General features: G+C 43.3%; 1 protein-coding gene across 1 annotated transcript in view; it reads left to right on the top strand.

Moving 5' to 3' along the window:
- Positions 1 to 21,253, top strand: part of UTRN (utrophin) — a 760,310-nt gene that overhangs the window by 237,543 nt on the left and 501,514 nt on the right. The window contains exons 25-32 of the mRNA XM_056853742.1: positions 6,080 to 6,250; positions 8,145 to 8,324; positions 9,485 to 9,619; positions 10,490 to 10,639; positions 14,803 to 14,964; positions 15,250 to 15,381; positions 15,794 to 15,967; positions 19,466 to 19,621. Of these exons, the coding sequence (XP_056709720.1) occupies positions 6,080 to 6,250; positions 8,145 to 8,324; positions 9,485 to 9,619; positions 10,490 to 10,639; positions 14,803 to 14,964; positions 15,250 to 15,381; positions 15,794 to 15,967; positions 19,466 to 19,621 (1,260 nt within the window). The remainder of the gene's footprint in view (positions 1 to 6,079; positions 6,251 to 8,144; positions 8,325 to 9,484; positions 9,620 to 10,489; positions 10,640 to 14,802; positions 14,965 to 15,249; positions 15,382 to 15,793; positions 15,968 to 19,465; positions 19,622 to 21,253) is intronic.

A 21,253-nucleotide genomic window follows, 5' to 3' on the forward strand; every position in this document is an offset into this window, starting at 1 on the left:
AACCACGGTAGAAATTAGCAAAGCCCAAGAACTGTTGCGAGTGGAGGGAGGAGTCCAGTCAAGTACCGATTGGACTTTAGCAGGATCCATGCTAAGGCCACGATGAGAGATTATGTACCCCAAGAAAGTCACTTTTTCCTGGTGGAATTCACATTTAGACAGCTTTTCATAGAGCTGGTGTTTACGCAGACGTTTCAAAACTTCTCTGACCAGAGCAACATGCTCTTCCATGGTTTTTGAATAAATGAGGATGTCATCCAAATAAACCACCACGCCGCGGTAAAGTAAATCATGGAGAATTTCGTTAATGAGTTGCATGAAGACCCCCGAGGCCCCTTTTAACTCGAAAGGCATCCCAAGAAATTCATACATTCCAAAACAGCTAGAGAAGGCGGTGAGGGTTTCGTCCCCCTCACGGATACGAACCCGATAATAAGCTTCCACCAAGTCTAATTTGGAGAAAACGCGTCCCTCTTGTAATTGTCCTAAAATGTCTGAAATCAACAGTATGGGGTAGGCGTTGGCTTGGGTAACTGCGTTAAGCTTTTGGAAGTCAATGCTTAAATGTAGGTCACCCTCCTTTTTCCGAACAAAGAATGCAGGGGCTGAGTTGGGGGCGTTCGATTGCCGAATGAACCCTCGAGCAAGATTTTTATCCAAAAAGTCACGTAACACAGCGCGTTCGGAAACGCTCATAGGGTAAATCTTGCTCTTAGTCAGTGTGCAGTCTTTCACCACCTCAATTGCACAGTCTGTGGTATGATGGGGGGGGCAAAGCATCACATTCTTTAATATCAAAAACATCCGCAAAGTCTCGGTATACTTCGGGCAAAGGTGTCGGCGATGAGGCATCGGAGGTTAAAGCTGGAGCGGGTGGAGGCACCACCGCGACTTCGAGTCGGTGCTGGTCGCACTTGGGATTGGCAAAGGTAATAGTGTCAGTTTCCCAGTCTATATAGGGACTACGACCTTTGAGCCAATTAATCCCTAGAACAACTTCGAACTGGATGGGGGCTATGGTAAAGTCTATTTTTTCCCAATGAGACCCGATACCCATCGCCAGTCCCCGTGTGCGATGATCAACTGGTCCCCCCTTGAAATGGCTCCCATCCATCTGGGCGAATTGGACGGGAGCTGGTAGAGCTTCGGACTTGACTTTTAGGGCTGCAAACGTGGGCTCATTGATTAAAGTGCGGCCGCAGCCGGAGTCTATAAGTGCCTTAACATGTAATTGAGGACCCCCTTTATAGTGTTGTAACACTACATCCACATAAACAGTGTTTTCAACTTCACTCACCATGACAGGAGCTTTGGGTTTAGCAGGAGATTCTGCAGGGGTCTGTGGAGACTCTCCATTCACCACAGACCGTATCCGTTTTTTGACAGGTCAAGAGGGGTTTCCAGGTTTAGAGCAGGAGAATTCCATTGATCATCCTCGTCGGAAGGAGAGTTGTCCCCTATTGGGGCATTTGTAATCCAGGACCCTACGGGGTCGCTTGGTGCAGGAAGGTTAGCCGATTCCTCAACGTGAAGTGCAGAGGGTGTGGGTCATCCCGGCGCTGCGCTGCGGGTGGCTGCGGTGCCTCTGCGTTGAAGTCGTCCTCGAGCTCGAGGTGGTATGCTGGGGCGAGTGGTCTCTGGTCTCTGAGGACAAGCCGCTGCAAAGTGGCTCAATTCCCCACAAACGAGGCAGGCCCCCCTCTGGAATCTTGTTTCGCGATCCAGAGGTGGCCGCGTAGGTTTTCGCAGGCTGGAAAGCGGCGCTTTCGATGGGGGCTTTTGGGGGCTTTTTTCTCTGTTCCGTTGTCGGACCAGGGAAATGAAACGTCGGCGGCTCTCGACCTCCTCAGCTAGCAAAATCCAATCTTCCAGGGTCTCGGGGTCACCCCGCATATATGACCAGTTCAGAATGTCAGGGTGTAAGGCTTCCCTGAAATAATGAATGAGGGTGGCCTCTGGCCAGTCCACAATTTTACTGGCAAGTCTCTGGAATTCATCTGCAAATTCCCGGACTGGTGAGGAGCCCTGTCTGAGTTGTAATAGTTCTGCTTTGGCCCGTTCCCCCATAAAGGGGTCCTCAAACCGTCTCCACAAGGCAAACATAAAATTGTTGAGGGAGCGGATAGATCGGGACCTAGTGTCAAATTGGAGGACCATCCAGTCAGCTGCTTTCCCTGTCAATAAAGAGGCTACGAAACAAACTCGGCTATCCTCTGTGGGAAAGTATCGTCCTTGTTCTCTCATGTAACTGTCCACTTGATACAGAAAACAGGGCAGAGTCTCAACTGAACCATCATAGGTTGTTTTCAGCCGAAGCTGCTTCCATTGGCCGGGCATGGGCTGTCCCGGTTGTATGGGTGCCCCGGGAATTGGTACAACCGGGGCTCCAGGGGCTGGCGGTTGAGCTGGTACAACCGGGGCTCCAGGGGCTGGTGGTTGAGGGGTTGGGTGAGCTGGTGCTGCTGGGCCAGGGAGAACGAGTTGCCCTGGGACTGGTTGGGCCGGAGCCATCAGTGCCTGCTGCAAGCGCTCATTTTCTCGGAACAAGCGTTCCATTTGGTCCTGGACGCGGTCTACACGATCGTTTAATTCCCGGTTGTGGGCTCGCAAGAGGTGCACTTTGTCTTCAGGACCCCCCGTACGACGTGCTCGACTGCAGACCGGTGGCCCAATGGGAGCCGTCGCCATACAAGTCCTCCTCGTCAGAGTTGTCAGAGCCCTGAAGACGCTCTGCGAGGCGACGCGCGCGTTTGGTAGTGCGGGTCGGAGCAAAGACCGGGGAAAACGTCGGACCCAACGAGGGACCGGTCCGCCTGGTGTCTTTGGGGCATACATCCGCTCACGCCCGTTCGGCAGCCAACTGCTGTTCCCTTTCCCATTCGGCCTGAGCTTTGGCTGCCGCTTCTGTTGCCTTTTGGTCCGCGAGAGTTTGGGTGGCTTCAAGCTTCAAGGCGGTAGTCGTAACGATCGGCAGGAGCTCCTGCTCCAAAAGGGCGAGGAGCGGTTCAGACTCCCCGCCCAGCTGCGGTAGGACTTGGACCGCTAGCGCGGGTGCCCCAGCCCCGAAAGTTGGGGTCAACAACTGTGTTAGATTGGCTACCGTGGTATCGTTAGGTAGTCCCACAAACAGTAACGCTGTCTGGACAGCAGTCCGTTGTGCCTCTGCTTGACATTCAGCCGCATTTGGCACCAGGGAAACACCTTCCGGCGCCGATCCCACCATGGCTCGGGATATGGCAGGGCGGACTGGGGACGCTGCCAAAGGGCGCTGTTGAGCCTCCTGCAAAGTTAACCTCGCCAAAAAGCGAGTTAAGGTGACCAGGTCGTCCTGGGCAGCATGTACTTCATCCAGAAGCCCGTCCAGGATCAAAAGGTCGTGGTAGGCGTCCTGATCCGAGTCCTCAGAGGTCCAAGGTTGTACCGCGGCTAGCGATTGCCACTGGCCCCGAATAAGTTCCACTAGGCGGTTGATTTCCGCATCAGTCCGTATCGCTTCCAATAACACATCCCGTGGGAGGGTAGGGTCGTCAGGGCAAGTCGATGACCCCAGCAGCAGGGCCCAGGGATCCAAGTCCTCCAGGATCCCGCTAGGCAGGTAATAGAAAGTATGAAGAGATTGCTGTCACAATGTAAGCCCTTGGCCTAACCTGAACCAAAAACCACATCAAGACAGTCAGGTCCAAAGAAGCTGGTTTTTACTGGTCAAATAGGTTAACAGAGCATAAAGAAAGGGTGACAGCAATGGAACTTGCTGGCTTGCACTTGGTAATATAAAAGCATAGAAAAAAGCAAGAGATTACAAAACACAAACAGCGCTGTGGTTCTCACAGCTTCAAAAGAGTTTATGTATGCATAACAGTCCTTGAGAGCTGGTCGGTGGGAAAACGAAACCAACTGAGACACAGGCCTAACAACATCTCAGCAAAAAAATACCCACATCTTTTTTTCAGTAGCACCAACGCACCTCCCTCACTCTAGTATGCATTCCACTGCCCCACTCCAAAAAGCCATTTTATGCCTGAGAAGATCAATGCTTAACAGGTCGAGACGATGGTATACCGGAACGCTGGTGTTCCAAGAAAAAAAGGGAGAATCACCCTTTGATTGGATAACTCCTCAGCCAATCCTTGGGCGATGTCACTCCCCTGCTTTCCCACATTGCGGACTATCCCACATTGTATGGTTGGTTCAAACGCACGGGGAGCCTCCAGCAGCTACTTGTTTCAGACTTATAGTGGGATGGGCTAGCATCATGCGTTTGATTATCCAGTCTTAAATATTGTGGGGTTAAAATATTGTGAGATAACAGAGGAGCGAACCAGGAACATTCTGCCCATGCGTTAATCCCCAATCTTTCTGTGTCCCTCTGGTCTTATAGACACAAACATACACACACTATCCTTAATTTCTTTCTTTCTCCATTCTTCTCGTCCCTCCATATGCACATGCAGATGCGTGCATGCACATAAACAAACTGTCATCAATTTCTTTTTCTCAATCCCTCCAGTCTCTTGCACACACACACTTGTTAATTTTTCTTGCATCCTTCCCATTGCACACACACTTATTCCCTACCTTCTCTCTCTCCCTCCCCAGTCACCCACTTGCTGGCTCCCGCTGTTCTTGCTTCTGCAGCTCAGTGTGTGGGGAGAGTAGTTCCCACTCGTTCTTCCCTCTCCACTGGGAGTGCATCCATGCCTCAGCCCCACCCCCCCACTCTTCCCTTTCTCTCTCCAGCTGCAACATGGTTGTTATTGTCTTAGCTGCCGTAGGCAAACCCAGGTTGGCTCCCAGCCTCTTCCGCTGCTGGGCTCACCGTGCTCCTTCCCCCCACCCCCAACACACACTGTTGTTGCTGACAATGATGCCTGGAGCAGGGTGAGGTATGCGCATTGTCTGCATTTGCACAGACAACGTTTTGTTTTGAGGGGGGATTTAACCCCCAAAATATATTTTTTAACTTTTCTGATTTTTTCTGAAAACCTGGGGAATCCCCCAAGCTTGAAGAAGTATTTATTTGGGGTAAGTGTGCCCCAGTCCGTGGATTTAGATATCTGCAGATAGGGAGCATACCTGGGAACTAGCTATATAGATTACAATGTGGCTTTATCAAAAGAATTATGCTTTAAATCTTAGGTAGCATGTATCTTGTAAATACCCTTATACTCTGTTCCCTTCTTAATCTACACTGCCAGTTAAACACTTGAAGACCAGATATTTGCCAAAGTTTAGCAAAAACCTTTTTTGTTTATAACATCTACATAGACATATCCTCTATAAAGCGTGTATCTGGGCTACTGTTTTTGGCATTTTATAAACAATCATTGTCCCTTCCTGACCCCTGTTAGCTTTTAGGCTTTCTCTGCAAGGGAAGAGGTAAAATGAACACTTTGACTAACTAATCTTCATCAGCAAATGGCTGCATTTGTTTGCTGAAGATGCTCTGATCTGATTTGCCTTTTCATAAAATCCCAGCCAAGTTTGTATCATGCCCTTATAGACTGAAACTAACTTTTACCCATACGAATGGTTCTCCTCCTTCATTTCCGTAAAAGCCGTCCTTCAAAATTCAGGTCTTTCAGCAGATGGCTCCCCCAGATGGAATTAGAACTCCTGTCAGTGTTTGTGATGGATGTGTTAATCTTTGTAAATAACAGTTCTGTTTTTTGTCTTGAGCCTAAATACCTGGAATGAGAGTCAATGGGATCGTCACCATACAGTTGAATGGTTGCTTTTCACACCCTAATGATGTGCAACAGTGAATTTGTTTGTACTTAGAGCTATGATATGCAACTGAAAATAGCTAGAATAGCACTCAAGTACATCTGCCTGTAAGATCTTAGTTTACGACCATAGAAAAATATCTAATTAATATCTAATTAAATTTCTAATTAATCTTTGATAATGCCATCCATTCTAAAAAAATGCCATCTAAAAATTAAGCTGCTAACCGTTTCAGTTCTTTGGTGTTTTATACCTCACCTCACTTAAGTCTTAAGGCCCACTTGAAATGATGCAAACAACTTTTAACAGTAATGTCCAATGGTCTGTTGTTGTTGTTTTTTGGGTGACTTGCTAGATAATTAGTCAGAAAAATCAATTATCTGAGAGCCAGGAAAAAGCTGTAAACCTAAAGAAGGATTTGGCAGAGATGCAAGAATGGATGGCTCAAGCTGAAGAGGAATATTTGGAGAGGGATTTTGAATACAAGACTCCAGATGAGCTAGAAAATGCAGTGGAGGAAATGAAGGTAAGACAATAGAAAAGCTTGACTTAATTAAAAAATTTCTGGGTCACCAAGCTTGAGTTCATACTATTCATTATTAATCAAGGCATAGCTTTGTCTGTTAAGTAGTTGTGGGTTTCTAGAATATGCTGATAAAATGTTAGCTTGATATATAAAAAATATTTGAATAGTAAAACTCTCTAGGCTACCTATGTTTGGAAATTGAGTGGCTATGAGAGGAAGGAATCAATATAGGCTTTAAAGAAAATGCTCTTCTCTAAAGTTCTGTAGGTATATAAGAAAGCATATATCTGGAGTCATGTCTAAACCTTTTGGTATTAAGAAGAAATAGAACCTGAATGATGAAGTGTTATAATCAGGCTTGGGAGATATAATCGGGCTTGGGATATATGCTGAGGATACCATTTTGCTGGATACCATTTCCCTAACTTGGTCTGTTGATTCAGCCTCTGAAGAAATGTGCACAAGTTGAATTATATATTGACCTGCCTATGACATATCTTGCTACGTGTTGGCTTATCAGGGATTTCAGGCAAATAAGACAGATATGGCTGATACTGAAGTAGCCCATTTAATAAAGGAACTCTGTAAAATTATGACAGGGACACATGGCCTACTGTAACGATTATATAACTGTTCCCTTTGTTACAGCTTACATTCCCATTTGCTTCCACTTATGCTTATGGCAAAAACTTAAGTCAGCGAACACTGAAGGGTTTAAAAAATATTTTTAATGTTTAGTTCAGCATTACGAGAAAACTGAAAATGAAGCATGAGCTGTAATAGCCAACTTAATGCACTTTTCATTGAATTTGATTTACAACATTATGAATATAAAAACTTGAGCTTTTTAAAATTTTTGTCACTGTACTTACAGTAATATTTTTGTAAGACCCTGGCAAGTATTTGGATGGGAGACCAGGGGTGTGATGTGGAGGCAGGCAATGGCAAACCACCTCTGAATGTCTGTTGTCTAGAAAACCCTACTGGGTCGCCATAAGTCAGCTGCAACTTGACGGCGCTTCACACACACACACACACACACACACACACACACACACTTAATTATTTGACACCTTCAAAGAGAGGCCACAAAACTTTCATGTATGTTGGAAAGTGTGGCCAGGTCTACATTACTTGGGCTACTTCCATACGTGGTCCCCCCTCCATGGAGAGCAGCACCCCTTCCAATTTAATGGACGCTTCTGAACAGTGGGACTTGTGGGGCTCCTGGGACCTCCATTGAGCTGGGTCAAAGTAAAACCTTCTTTGATCTGGCTTCAAGGAGGAATTACTGGTGGCTGTGGGTGGAGCATCGATGTCTAGAATGTGTACAGGATAAGAACTGCTCTTCTTGACTGAAGAGACTTGAGTTCAAATTCTTACATGGTAATACACTTTACTTGATGGTTTTAAGAGAATCATTGCTTAGGGTAATTTGGGATGGTTTTGTGAGTAAAACAGGATAATATTACTGTTTGTTCTTGAGCTCCTTGGAGGAAGGACAGAGATACAAATGTGAAAGGGGAAGGTGAGAGCTGATCAAGGATGCAGGTTTTGTGAAGTCTGATGAGACAATCCTGAGTGGCTCAGGCTGCTGCTGCTTTTTCTTTTCAGCCCTTGGCATGTTCTTTGCTCAGTAGTATTTCTTCTGCCTCAGCATTAGAACATCACAACCAAAGATACAAATATATGAGAAATATAACAGAGCTCCTGTGGGAATCTTTAGGACCCATGAGCTATCTTGATGTGCACTTTTATTATAATAAAATTGGAAATAATAGTTTGTGTTTTGTCAGAGTAACTTAATTAGAAGTGTAGATTTGTTTTCTGTGGAAAAGCCATGAGATCTTTGAATTAGGTTCAACTTGGGTCAGCATTTGCTTTCTTTGAGCAGAGAGCAAAAGAGGATGTGCTGCAGAAAGAAGTGCGGGTGAAAATTCTGAAAGACAGCATCAAGATGCTAGCTGCTAAACTGCCATCTGGTGGTCAAGACTTAACAAGTGAACTTAACCTTGTGCTGGAGAATTACCAACTCCTCTGCAATAGGATTCGGGGGAAATGCCACACTTTGGAGGTATGTCCATAGCATACCTTTTCACATATCCCATAACCTACCAAGAACCTGTGTAAAACAGATGAGTAAAAGACACTTTCTCTATAACCAAACTTGACAGCTGCTTAAGTGATGTGCTTTTTCTTTAGAATGTGAATTAAAACTGCCTTGTATAATGCCCATATTTTGAAGTACTAAAGGATTATTCCCAGGCTTTTTCTCATGAACTGCTTCAATTTAAACACTTTTGGGACATTTTCACATAGCGAGGCAACTGGAATTGAAAACACACAATTAGTGGTTTTTAAATACTTCTATTTATCAGTTTTATTTTTTGTTTTACTTTGACAATTTTAAAGTTGTCTAATGCTGATATTTAGATGGCAAGAGCCTATGGTTGTAATCCTAAGGACACTTTCCTGGGAGTATCCCGCATTGAATAATATGAGACTTATCTATAAGAAGAACTCCCTGAAACTGCTGTTTGGGCAATAATCTCTCTATACTGGGCAGAATAAATTTACACCAGTTTATCTAACATCAAAGAGAATGTGCCATATTTTGAGACGCATAGGACAACAGAAATGCTAGTATGCTCCTTCAAAACTAGAGATGTTCATAAAAACAGCATTCAGTATTAATAATTAATTTTCATAATTTCCATCGTAAGGAATGAAAGGGATATGATTTATATATATCTACCATAATTTTAAGATTCCTTTTCATCACATCTCCACAGGCTACACTTAGTAACTTTTCCTCCAAAAGAGAGATTCACATGATACGTTATATAGAGGCTACAGTAATTTATTGTAGTTTTTATTATCTTTGTTCTATTTGTATTGTACTTTGTTTTTTCTCTTTATTTATTGAAATTATATTTTTGTAAGCCCCTTTGGCTATTCATTGGAGTGAAAAGTGGAAGAGGGAATGTCTAAATAAGAGTTATTGGTGACATACAACAGGGTCCCTTTCTCAGTCCCAAGGCACAGATAAGAGGGGACCATAATGCAGAGGTGGCTATGTTTTCTAATACTGGACAGTTGTTGCCAGTGATGATTTCACTAGTTGACAAGCAGCACTATTTAGAGAACTAACTTACAGTGCGTCACTACACTGAATCTGAATTTTCTTTTCGAAATGTAATAACGTTCCTCCCCCAACCCACTGTTTACCCTCAGGAAGTATGGTCATGCTGGATTGAACTACTCCATTATCTGGACCTAGAAACAGCCTGGCTGAATACTTTGGAAGATAGAATGAAAAGCACCGAAAACTTGCCAGATAAAGCAGATGCTGTCAATGAGGCCCTAGAGGTACTGTGAACAATTTAAACAGTTAACGTGTACCCAGGAAAAAATAGCAAATCTATATGGACTTCTTTTAAAAGAAGATAAAATATTATGTTCCAATATTCAAAGGCAGTGTAGCTATAACGAATAAATGGCTGATCTTATCCTTTATAATAATTAACTGCATTTCTGTAAGACTGAGTTAAATATTCAGCAGTAAACAAGTAAAAATGCTTTCTCGTTTTGCGCCTATTTGCTTATATTGAAATCCCTTCCTCTGTGTTAGCTTTAGTTCTCCTTAGTGACATCAACAAATAGCAAAATTATTGGCTGCCTGGCAGCATCACAGCTTATAGCTGTTTAAGGGAATGATAAAAAAAATTGTGCTGGTGCAGCACCCTTTGTTAGAGATTGCTGTTATCATTCAAGGAGACATAGTTGTTGCTGGTGGTCCCCGGAAGATTGGAGGGTTGATAGAGATTGGGGCAGGGCTTGCTAGGAAGTGACATTTCCTAAATAGGGGATGTACACAAATGTTTTGTCCCCTTTCAATACCTTTCCCTCCCACTAATGAATGCCAGGTATGGGAGTTGCTGTTGAGGGTACACGTTGGTTGTTTTAAAAACAAAACAAAACATGCCCTCCAAAATTGGTTACATTTTGACATTTAGTTTTGTTTTATTGTTCAAGGTATATTTTCTGCTGTCTCTTCTAAACATTGCTTAATTGGCAATTACAGTAATTGTAGGATGTGGTAAAGTGCTTGGACTTTTGCTGATGAACACATAGTTGTGTGTTTTTCTAAAATGTTGAGGGGGGGGCATGTCAGTCCCAGTATATTATGAGAGCTGGACTATCAGCACTCAAACTTTGGTTTAATTTTCTTCTCATTAGTCACTGGAATCTGTTCTGCGCCATCCAGCTGATAATCGGACTCAAATTCGGGAACTTGGTCAAACATTGATTGATGGAGGGATTCTTGATGAAATCATTAGTGAAAAATTGGAAGCTTTCAATGCTCGTTATGAAGAACTAAGTCATTTGGTAAGAATTTGTATTTATATGTAGGAGGAATAATTTATTTTCTATAACTTTGAATAGTTTTGAACTACCTGTAACTAGCTGACAGAAATCATTAGTATACAACAGCTTTATTTAGAACTGTGACTGATTTAGTTTTTATTTATTGGCAGTTTAGCAGGCGTTTTTAAATTGTTATTTTTAATGGGTTTGTATCATTGTGTTTTTTTTTATTGGGCTTTTTGTAATAGTTTTATTTTTATTGTAAGCCACCTTGAGTTCTGCAAGAGGTTATAAATGCTATAAATAAATAGATACTATGCTATAAATAAATAGATACCAGACTTACATGTCTTGATACCCAAGAAGCCAAATACTATGTGCTGGCCTTATATTGTGCTCAGCAATCCCAATTGTTTTGTAGTTCCTGGCAAGTAGCAAAAATGGAAACTTAACAAGTGCTCAATGGGCTGAATGTAGCTTAGCAGATCCCAAGTTGTGGTTTCTCAGCCATAGATGGACCTCTTCCATTCTTCTAGAAAAAGTACATTTCGTTTGGAGAGATAATTTCAACTATTTTTATATTCCTTGCAAACTATGATAGGGAACTCAAAACAATTAATGATAAGATTGTGTATTTCTCCTTCCTTATATGTCTATGCAAAAAAATGAGCTTCTATTCCTTTCTCACACTTATTGTATACCCAGAATGGTAATTAGGGCACGGTTGGGTTAAGTGGGAATGCTCTCCAAGTTATAGATTAAGTTGTGGGTTGGTGATTCTAAGTACTTTAGTGGCTGATAGGATTCTACCAAAAGGCTACAAATACCTCAGTTAACAGTATGATCCTTGCATTTTTCTTTCCTTGAAGTCCAATCAAATCAGGATTATAAATTATAACCTTTCATTTTAAAGAAAACTTGTGTTGGCTCCTAATTACTGCAAAAGGAATGAGAATCTTTGCCATGTTCCTGCAATCCCTTCCAAACCCCTGGAAAGTAGATTTCCTGGAACATGAATTCTTCATGCACAAATAGGCATTCAGATTGGGTGGATGCACAGAAAAAGGGGCAATCATGCAAAACAGAGATCACAGAAGAGGAAGAGAAGGCTGATTTAACCCCCTCCCCACAGCAGCCCCTAACTTGGTGGTAGAAAGTGCTGTCAAATCATAGCCGATTTATGGCAACCCTGTAGGGTTTTCAAGGCAAGAGATAAACAGAGGTGGTTTGCCAGTGGCTGCCTCTGCATAGTAACCTTGGACCTCCTTGGCAGTCTCCCATCCAAGTACTTACCCGGTTTGACCCCCACTTAGCTTCCAAGATCGGATGAGATCAGGCTAGCCTGGGCCATCCAGGTCAGGGCCTCCTAACTTACATTGTTGTTAATGTATCAGGTCTCATGACATGGGAATCTATTTTCCCATGGTCAGAAAGGAGAACAAGCAACGATCCATGTTTCCACTGGCAGTAGTTAGGATCCAGCCCTTTATGCTGGGGTATGAAATATGCAATTTAGAATTTGCAATCATGTCTGTGAACTTTGTTCAAGGCTTTATAAATCCCATAACTAAATATAATCATTTGATCAGGGAGGAACTCTAGGATTGAATTGGAGTACAAGTCCATATTGGTAGAGCCAGAATCATAGAGTTGGAAGGGGCCAAACAGCCATCTAGTCCAACCCCCTGTTTAATGCAGGATCAGCCTAGAGCATCCCTGACAAGTGTTTGTTCAGCCTCTGCTTAAAGACTTCCAGTGAGGGGGAGCTCATCACCTCCCTAGAAAGCTGATTCCACTGTTGAACAACTCTTACTCTAAATTCCACCCCCCTAAAATCCAGCCAGTACCTTTCCGCCTGCAATTTAAACCCATTATTGCGAGGCCTAACCTCTGCTGCCAACAGGAACAGCTCCCTGCCCTCCTCTAAGCAACAGTCCTTCAAATACTTACAGAGAACAATTATGTCCTGCTCTCAACCTCCTCTTCTCCAGACTAAACATTCCCAACTCCCTCAGTCTTTCCTTGTAGGGCCTGATCATTGTTGTCGCTCTCCTCTGCACCTGCTCCATTCTGTCCACATCCTTTTTGAAGTGAGGCCTCCAGAACTGCACACAATACTCCAGGTGTGGCCTGACCAATGCAGTGAACAGTGGAACTATGACATCTTGCAATTTGGATGTTATGTCTCTGTTGATACACCCCAAGATTGCATTTCCATAAGAAAAGCCCTGCTGGATCAGAATAAGGCCCATCAAATCCAGCAGTCTGTTCACACAGTGGCCAACCAGATGCCTCCAGGAAGCCCCTTTTTTGTTGCAACATCACACTGGCTGCTCATATTTAACTTATGGTCCACCTGTACCCCAAGATCCTATTAACACACACTGCTACCCAGAAGTGTATACCCCATCCAGTATGCGTGTTCCTCATTTATTTTTTTTACCCAGAGTTATACTTCATCTTTTGTGAAAATGACTCTTATAGCCGCAGCACTTAACAGGTCTGGTTATGTTTCCTCTGGATATTGTTCTGCTCTGCACCATTTATTATGAGAACAGGCTGTGAATTATTATAGTAGTTTTGAAAAGTGCTTACCCTTTATTCTGGGCTAAGTACTATTCACTGACCTTTTGAATTTTGAGTCTGCAAGCATTAGGAATGCTCTACAGAAAATCTTACCTAAAATTAAAAGAATGATGATTATAGCATTTCTTTGTAAGTTCATGCTCTAGCTGTCCTTTATTCACCCACCCATGTACTATCCTTCTATACGTTGTCATCCAAATCAGTCTCTGTGTCAGGCTTATTGTGTGAAGATCATCCCTTGCGCATGAACTAAAACCTGCATTTTGGGGCAAAATAAGATCTTTTTAGTCTGTCATGTACATGGTTCCCAGTTTTAGTGTCATAGCTCTCCCAGGGAATAAAGGACAGAAGGGAGAGACGTATATTTAATCAGATAATAACTTTATTGCCCTATGGTGGTATTGAATAAAGAAGGGAATAAGAATGGAAATATTACAAGACCATGAACAAATGCACCAATAAAGCAGTAATTTATATGTGGTGATCCAATAAAAATATTCACATCTGTATTGCATTACAGCAAATACCAACTTAAAGCTACTTGTATCTAAACTCTGACTTTTCCATGTGGTTAGTCCAGAGAAAACCAACCTGAAGATTGGAGGGGTTGCCCAAAATGGAGAAAAATATGATGAAATAAACAATTAAGTATTTTTGAATGGAAAGGGAAGGAGTCCCTAGCTAGATGAGGATGCTGTGGAGAAGGGTGGTTGTCTGTAAGGCTAACTAGCAAGTTCAGAGGAGGAAGAAGCTAAGAAAAGGGAAGCATATAGGAGGATGAGGAAGGTGAATTTCAGGAAGGGAAGCAGAATGGGAGAAAGGGAAAAGCATATTCCACCTGTCTTGAGGAAGGGGCCAGAGATTTCAGTGTCTCGTTGTGGAAAAAGGAGGGGTTAATCCTGTGATTTCCACATTAGAGGAACAGGTGGGATAAGAGCTAAAAATGGATGGCTTGCTGTACCCTTCTTATGCACCTGGATTTACCTGGGCTCCAATGGTGAGTCCTGCTATTGGCCAAATTTGGTGCAGAATTAGCTGCTCTGAGCCTGGCCCTGGCTGGGAAATAGAGTGGAGTATAAATAAAATAATAACAATGATAAATAATAAAGGATCTGCAATGGTATCGGGCCTAGAGTGCAGGATCTGGCTGCCTATTGGTGGAATTTGGGCTGCCGCTTTCAGAACCCTGTTGGTGGCTCTTGAATGCTGGTAAACATAACAAAAGAAAGGTGTAAAACATGCAGCTTTAGTCATAGAGAAGGAAGGGAATTCCTACCTTAATTGAACAACCCTGCTTTAATATCAAACTTGGGTGGATTTCCCCTACAATTCTGGCATCTGAAAGGTCAAAGGATCTTAGGGATCAAACGTAGGTTCAAATAACATAAGATGGGGCCACGAGAACACCCTTGAGGCAACAGTATTTGGAAGAGAAATGATGATGGGATGGGGCAACAAGGAATGCATCTTTGTATGGGTTCCCATGCTAGGAAAGGTCTTGGAAGGCCACATTTCAAGTTTTATTTTGTTTCAGATTTATATGTGGAACTTTTGAAACATTTGTGTTGTGCAACTTATTCTTTTGCTTCTCTGTTTAGGCAGTGAGCAGGCAGATTTGTTTGGAACAGCAGCTTCAGATGATGCGGGAAACGGAACACAAGTTGCAAGACTTACAAGAAAGCTTAAAGGATCTGGATAGGCAGCTAACTTCATATTTGACCGACAGAATAGATGCCTTCCAAATACCTCAAGAGGCACAGGTATTTTCATGATGTTTTTCGATGTTGACACAGGATTTTGAGTTGTAGGATGATGGATTGCCTGTATTGTCAAAGGGAGCCTGTTCTGTGTAATTCAGCTGTGCATGTGCGGAGGAGGATGCAATGGAATACCTTCTCTAATGGCCTTTAAGAAGCAGGCTATCATCACAGCCAGCATGACTGATGTAGACATTGCATGCATAAGAAACTTCTACAGTATGATTTATTGTTAGTCTGATATCTGCCACATGCTGTTCCCCCCTCCCCCTTTGAATTACTTGGCAGAAAATCCAAGCTGAGATTGCTGCTCATGAATCCATCTTGGAAGAGGTAAAAAGAAATGTGCGGTCAGTGATGCCAGCCTCCCCTGAAAGTAGATCTCCTCGTGGAGGAGGGTCTCTTCTGGATGCCTTGCAGGTAAATATCACCAGTCTTTGGCACTGCCAATTTATCTTTGCTGGGATACGTTGAATACAATAAAGCAAAAAAATATATATTAAAAACAGAGTTTGTTTGCAGCCACTTGAATTCATTTAACAAATGAAAATTGCTTTTGATTGGAAGACATTCCTTGAATTAGGGTCAACAAAAAGGAAATGGGTGGTCTAGACTAACTGTTTTATTAAAAAAAACAGGATTTGCAGAAATTATTACTACTACTGCTGCTGTTATTGACATGTTTCCATGGGGCCTACTCATCAGTCCATCAGTTTTGAAATTAATCAAAAAGTGTGTTAGTAGTAATGCAAAGTAAAAAATATATTTTTAATCACCTTAGTTTTCTTTTGGTCAGAATTACAAACTGATTATTGTCTTCTCACATAAACAGAGGAAACTCCGGGAAGTGTCCACAAAGTATCAGCTTTTCCAGAAACCAGCCAATTTTGAGCAACGTATGCTGGATTGTAAACGGGTTTTGGATAGCGTAAAAGCTGAGCTCCATGTCATGGATGTGAAGGACATTGACCCAGATATAATTCAGTCTCACTTTGATAAGTGCATGGTAAGATAACATTATGGTTGGGTTTTCTTTGCCCCTTTATGTATATTCTTTCCTTCTGTTATGAAGATACTTTCTCCTATATATCAGTTGATGACAGGCTTCTGCCATGGGCTATGGAGGGTGGCATTTGTGCCTGGGTGGAAGGGGGTGGGGAAGCAAGAATGATTTGAGGCAATTGGGCCCAGCACTGGCTGTCGGCCAATCAGCTCTCAAGCACCTTCCTGCAGCCCAGCCCAGAGTTCAGTCCACCATGGAATGGGTGAGGCATGCAGACCTGCAGGTTGTGGGTACACAGCTCAGATTGAAAGAAACAGTCTGAGAAGGTGCTTGGCATTCAGCAACTCTCAGCAAAGACTAATAGGCCCTGGGGTTTTTGCCTTCCCCACAGCAAAGAATATATTTACTGTGTTTGCTTGTTTGCACTGTTAAAAAGAGCTTAACAGTCACAACTGGCTGGGTGGAGAACCTAGTGCAGGTTGTGCAAGGTTGGGTCTCTGCATGACCAAAAGGAGAGCCCCTTTAGGGGGCTTTGTGGGGGCAGTGTGCAGGACAGCCAACCCCCAGGAGGATGGTGATGGCTAGCCCTAATACCTGCCCTCAGTTACCCCAACAGACTGTTTGGGGAAGGTGCTGACAGCAGTTGGACTGTCACCCGGACCCACTGTCCCCAGCCTAATTTGCACCAAGACCCAAGGAATCTGTAACCAATAAAGTTGTGTCCTGATTCCTCCTAGCTCAGTGTGTCTGTGTCGTCCTCCCCTCCCCCTCCCGTGGGCTGGTCCCCATTCCAGGCTCAAATGAATACTTCCAGGTGTCTGAAGTGTAGCAAAAGCTCCACTTGAAAGCTTGGATGAAAGAATAACTTTTTCTGTGACTATGTTCAGATATAAGTATAAAATTATTAGATGAATATGACAATTCTTCATGTTTTCATGCCCTATAAGGAATCCTTATTTTAAAAACATTTCTGTTTTTTCTATCTTTATGGGTTGTTTTTCCCCCCTCAGTTTTTATATTTGTAATAATAGGAGTGTGAATAATTTTTATATATTAGAATTTTGAGTGATTATGTACTTACCATAGATTTTCAATGACCTAATATTTTTGTCAAGAGTCCTGTGGCGCAGAGTGGTAAGCTGCAGTACTGCAGTCCCAGCTCTGCTCACTACCTGAGTTCGATCCCGACAGAAGTTGGTTTCAGGTAGCCAGCTCAAGGCTGACTCAGCCTTCCATCCTTCCGAGGTTGGTAAAATGAGTACCCAGCTTGCTGGGGGTAAGGGGAAGATGACTGGGGAAGGCACTGGCAAACCACCCCGTAAACAAAGTCGCCTAGGAAACGTCGGGATGTGACGTCACCCCATGGGTCAGGAATGACCCGGTGCTTTCACAGGGGACCTTTACCTTTACCTTTTTAATATTTTTGTCAGCCACTTAAAGTCCTGCATTCCAGGAAAAAAGCAGCACAAATGTGTTGAATAAATGAATGATAAAGAGTACATGAACCCATATAATGCAGTGTTATGGAATATTGTTAAGGTCTGTGAAAATATTCTAACTGTGCTATGATCTGATCATTAGAGTAAATGTTATCATTTTGCGGTGACTTTAGAGTCTGTTTGACTTTAACCTGGGTTTGTAAAATATTTATTTTGTTGTTGTTCAGGCAAGGGTTTTAATTTCACAGTGACCCAGTTCTGATGTGAAACTTACAGCAGGCCATTAGGAACCTCTGTGCTAGCATGGTACCACTTTCCTATGTGCATATCAGTTCTTCCCTCCACTTCTTGGTTCATTGGTAGCTATCATTGCCGTTAAGTAACTAGTAGGCTAGTTTTAGTGTTAAACACTATTTCCCTCATGACTAGAATAGGAAACTACCATCTGGAAATGGATTTGTAATCTTTCTTTGAAGTAGACTGATGAATGGTAATTAGGGGTGTGCATTCGGATACACCCAAGCTGAAAATATAGCATAAAAATACCTTATCAGTATCGGGGTCTCTCTAATATATCCTGGATTTTTCAAGGAAATGCAAAATTGTTCCAAAAAATCACACAAATATTTGGGATTTACTGGGAAGATTGGGAACCAGTGTTTGTAGGCTCCCAGGGACTCCCTCCTTTCCCTTTTCTTCCCTTTCTTTTTGCATCTCAGGTGAGTTCTATAGGTTTGCAAGGCTGCTTCTGTCAGTTGCAAAAAAATTTGTCAATTCCAAGAGATTGTTTTTTTTCTTTGCAAGAGTTGCTTTGTGTTCTGTTCATGGATTTACATGGTTTTTACAGTGTTCAGTGCTTGGATTTGTTCTTCTCTGGTTTGACATTAGTCCTGTTGTCCTTGCACTGCCACAGTGGCACTTGGTTCTGCTGGGCATAGTGTACATTGCTATTTGTTCTGTTAGGCTTGCAACCCCTTCAGTTTCTACTGCAGAGCTTCTTTGGCTTGACATTACTTTTGTTGAGCTTGTACTGCCAGAGTGGCCTGGGTTCTGCTGGGCTTGTACACATTGTAATTGGTTCTGCTGGACTTGCAAAAGTGCACCTCACCTACATTTTCTGCTGTAGAGATTCTCTGGTTTGACATTAGTTCTGTTGGGCTTTTGCTGCCACAGTGGCACTGGGATTCTGCTGGACATCTGTACATTGTCATTGGTTCTGCTGGGCTGGCAAAAGTGGCCCCCCAGTGGAGATTCTCTGGTTTGATTTTGGTTCTGTTGGCACATTGGCTTGTGGTTCTGCTGGGATTACTGGGTTCTGCAATGGTTCTGTTGGGCTTGTTGTGTTTGTTCTTCCATGGGAGACATGATTTGACCCGCAATTGTTGCTTGCAGGAATGGATTTTTCCAGGAAGCAGCTTGCAGGTCCCCCCTTTTTTTTCCCTCCAGAGGAAATAATGGAGGATAGATGGGGGCACCCAGTTCATGGGGCCCACAGAACTGGACCTCTTGGTCCAATCTGTTTGATATTTGAGGTTTATTTAAAGGACATCAACAGCTTCCCTGCAATTTTGGTTCCTGAACCTTTAAAAACAACTCCCCAACCATCTGGAAAGTTTCCCCTAGGAAATAATGGATCCAAAAAATTCTAATTCCTGAAAAAAACCAAATCTGAATACCATATTGGTATTGGAATTCAGGAATACTGATTTTTTTTTTGCGTCCAATATACCAGAATCTGAAAAATACTGATTGTTTTTGCACACCCCTGATGGTAACCACAGATTGCCCATTGTATACATCACAGCAAGCTATGGCTGCCACAAATCAAAAAGTGGAGGTAGCCACTACTGTGTGCAAGAAGCTGGAGTGCATGATCATGCAGCTCATTTCCAACAGCCAAGCTGAAGCATGGCCATGATGTCCAAATTGAGCTGTCATCTCTTGAAATGGTAAAGGAAAGCATTCCTGTGAAATGTGACATGAGTAATTTGATCAGTGATTTGCAAATAAAGAAACTTCTACTATTAAATTGTAACCAAAGTATATCCTGCCTTGGTTCTAGAAACTCTATAAGACCCTCAGTGAAGTGAAGCTTGAAGTAGAGACTGTGATTAAAACAGGAAGGCAAATTGTACAAAAACAACAAACTGACAACCCTAAAAGTATGGATGAACAACTGACAGCACTGAAATTTCTTTATAATGATCTAGGTGCACAGGTAAGAGTTGCCCTTTACTACTCTAAATGACTTTTTGTTGCATTGCATATAACAAATTCCAGTAGTTTTCTGAAGTTCCTGTTGAATGGTAACAATTTGTAAAGCCATGTTAGAAAGGTAAGGAATGGAAAATACTGTAACAACTTTTAGGTGTTCTGCATGCCTTTTCCTAAGGTTCTAGAGGCTGTTTAGGAGGCCTTATTTCCAACTCTGACAGTTTTAGAACAATGTGCTGATTATGTCATACATGTGTGGTGGCAATAGTCTACTATGATATATTTTTAGGCATTGCAGGTCTACAAGGAGTGTATCTATCTTTTCCCGGCAGATGTACATTGGGGATGTGATTGCTGTGTTTGCATGAATGTGTTTGTCTCTTGGGGGATTGGTGTTTCATCTTCGTTCTTCTGTGCAGTCCCACATTGGGACTGCGCTTGTGCAGGCCTGCCTCAGACGGTTTTTCCCCCCAGCTTTAACCCTTTGAGGGCGCTAGAGCCGTCTCATGCCCTCTCTGACGGTTTCACCTCCAACAGTCACCTAGCCAACAGTCTAGCGCCCTCCCCTCAGTTCCTTTTTCACTGCCAACAGATTAGGTCCTTTCAAACTTATCTCTACGTTTCTACATTGTTTCTGAAGATATTTGGAAAAACTGAGACCCGCTCTTCACCACAAATGGTTGAGAGAGTGCGGCATAATGGCACAAAGGAGCCTTTTCAAAAAGTGTGAAGGGTGCGAGGCAAAAATGCCCCACTCAGATGAGCACGCCCTTTGCCTCCTCTGCCTTGGAGAGGGGCATAATGTGCAGTCATTATGTGGAGCCTGTCAAAAGTTCACTCAGAGGGCAAGGTCCCACAGAGCTTTGAAGTTAAAATCAGCTCTGTGGGAGAGAGCTTTGTCGGGAGTCGAGCAGCCGAGTCAGAGCAGCTCCAATCCAATCAGATCGCCCTCGCTGGTGTCTATCAGATCGGCTCCCATGGCTTCAGCAAAGGAAACTGAGCCAAAAAGAGCGCGATCCCCTTCGGTTCCAAGAAGTTTCTCTGAACCACCCCCTAAGAAGCGGAAGGAGAAATCCAAGCACAAGGAGAGGTCGGGCCATAAGTCAGAACGGAAGAGCATTAGACCCTCCGATCAGAGGCCGGACCCAGAAGAGCAGCTTCCCCCGCCCACGGGAATGCCTTCAGTCAAGTCTCCAGCCTCGGTGATTGTAATGCCGGATCCAGGCTCGGATCCGAGGGATTGCTTTCAACTGAGACCTTGTGGCTCCACAGCAGGTGAGAGGGAATCCCTGCCCGATAGACCATTTACTCCAGGGCAAGGCAGCAGGCCACCAGTAATTCTTCAGGAATGGGAGGAATTTGTCAGGGCCAGACCTTGTTGTGAGAGATCCTCAGGGGAGTATTCTAATCCAGCTGATCTGTTGGACTATGATTCTACTGAGGAAGAGCAGGGGCATTTTGAAGGATCTGAGAGGGGGTCCGAGATGCCAGCTGAACCCACCACAGGGGATAACATGTTAGAGTCTAAAGAAAGGTCGCCTTCAGAGGACCTCAGGCTCTATGCAGAGCAGATGTTAAGAATGGCTAAATATCTGGAGATAGACATATCAACGTCATCTCAGAGACCCAAAGATAA

The sequence above is a fragment of the Euleptes europaea genome, chromosome 7, assembly GCF_029931775.1.
Source record: "Euleptes europaea isolate rEulEur1 chromosome 7, rEulEur1.hap1, whole genome shotgun sequence".
Classification (NCBI taxonomy): Eukaryota; Metazoa; Chordata; class Lepidosauria; order Squamata; family Sphaerodactylidae; genus Euleptes; species Euleptes europaea.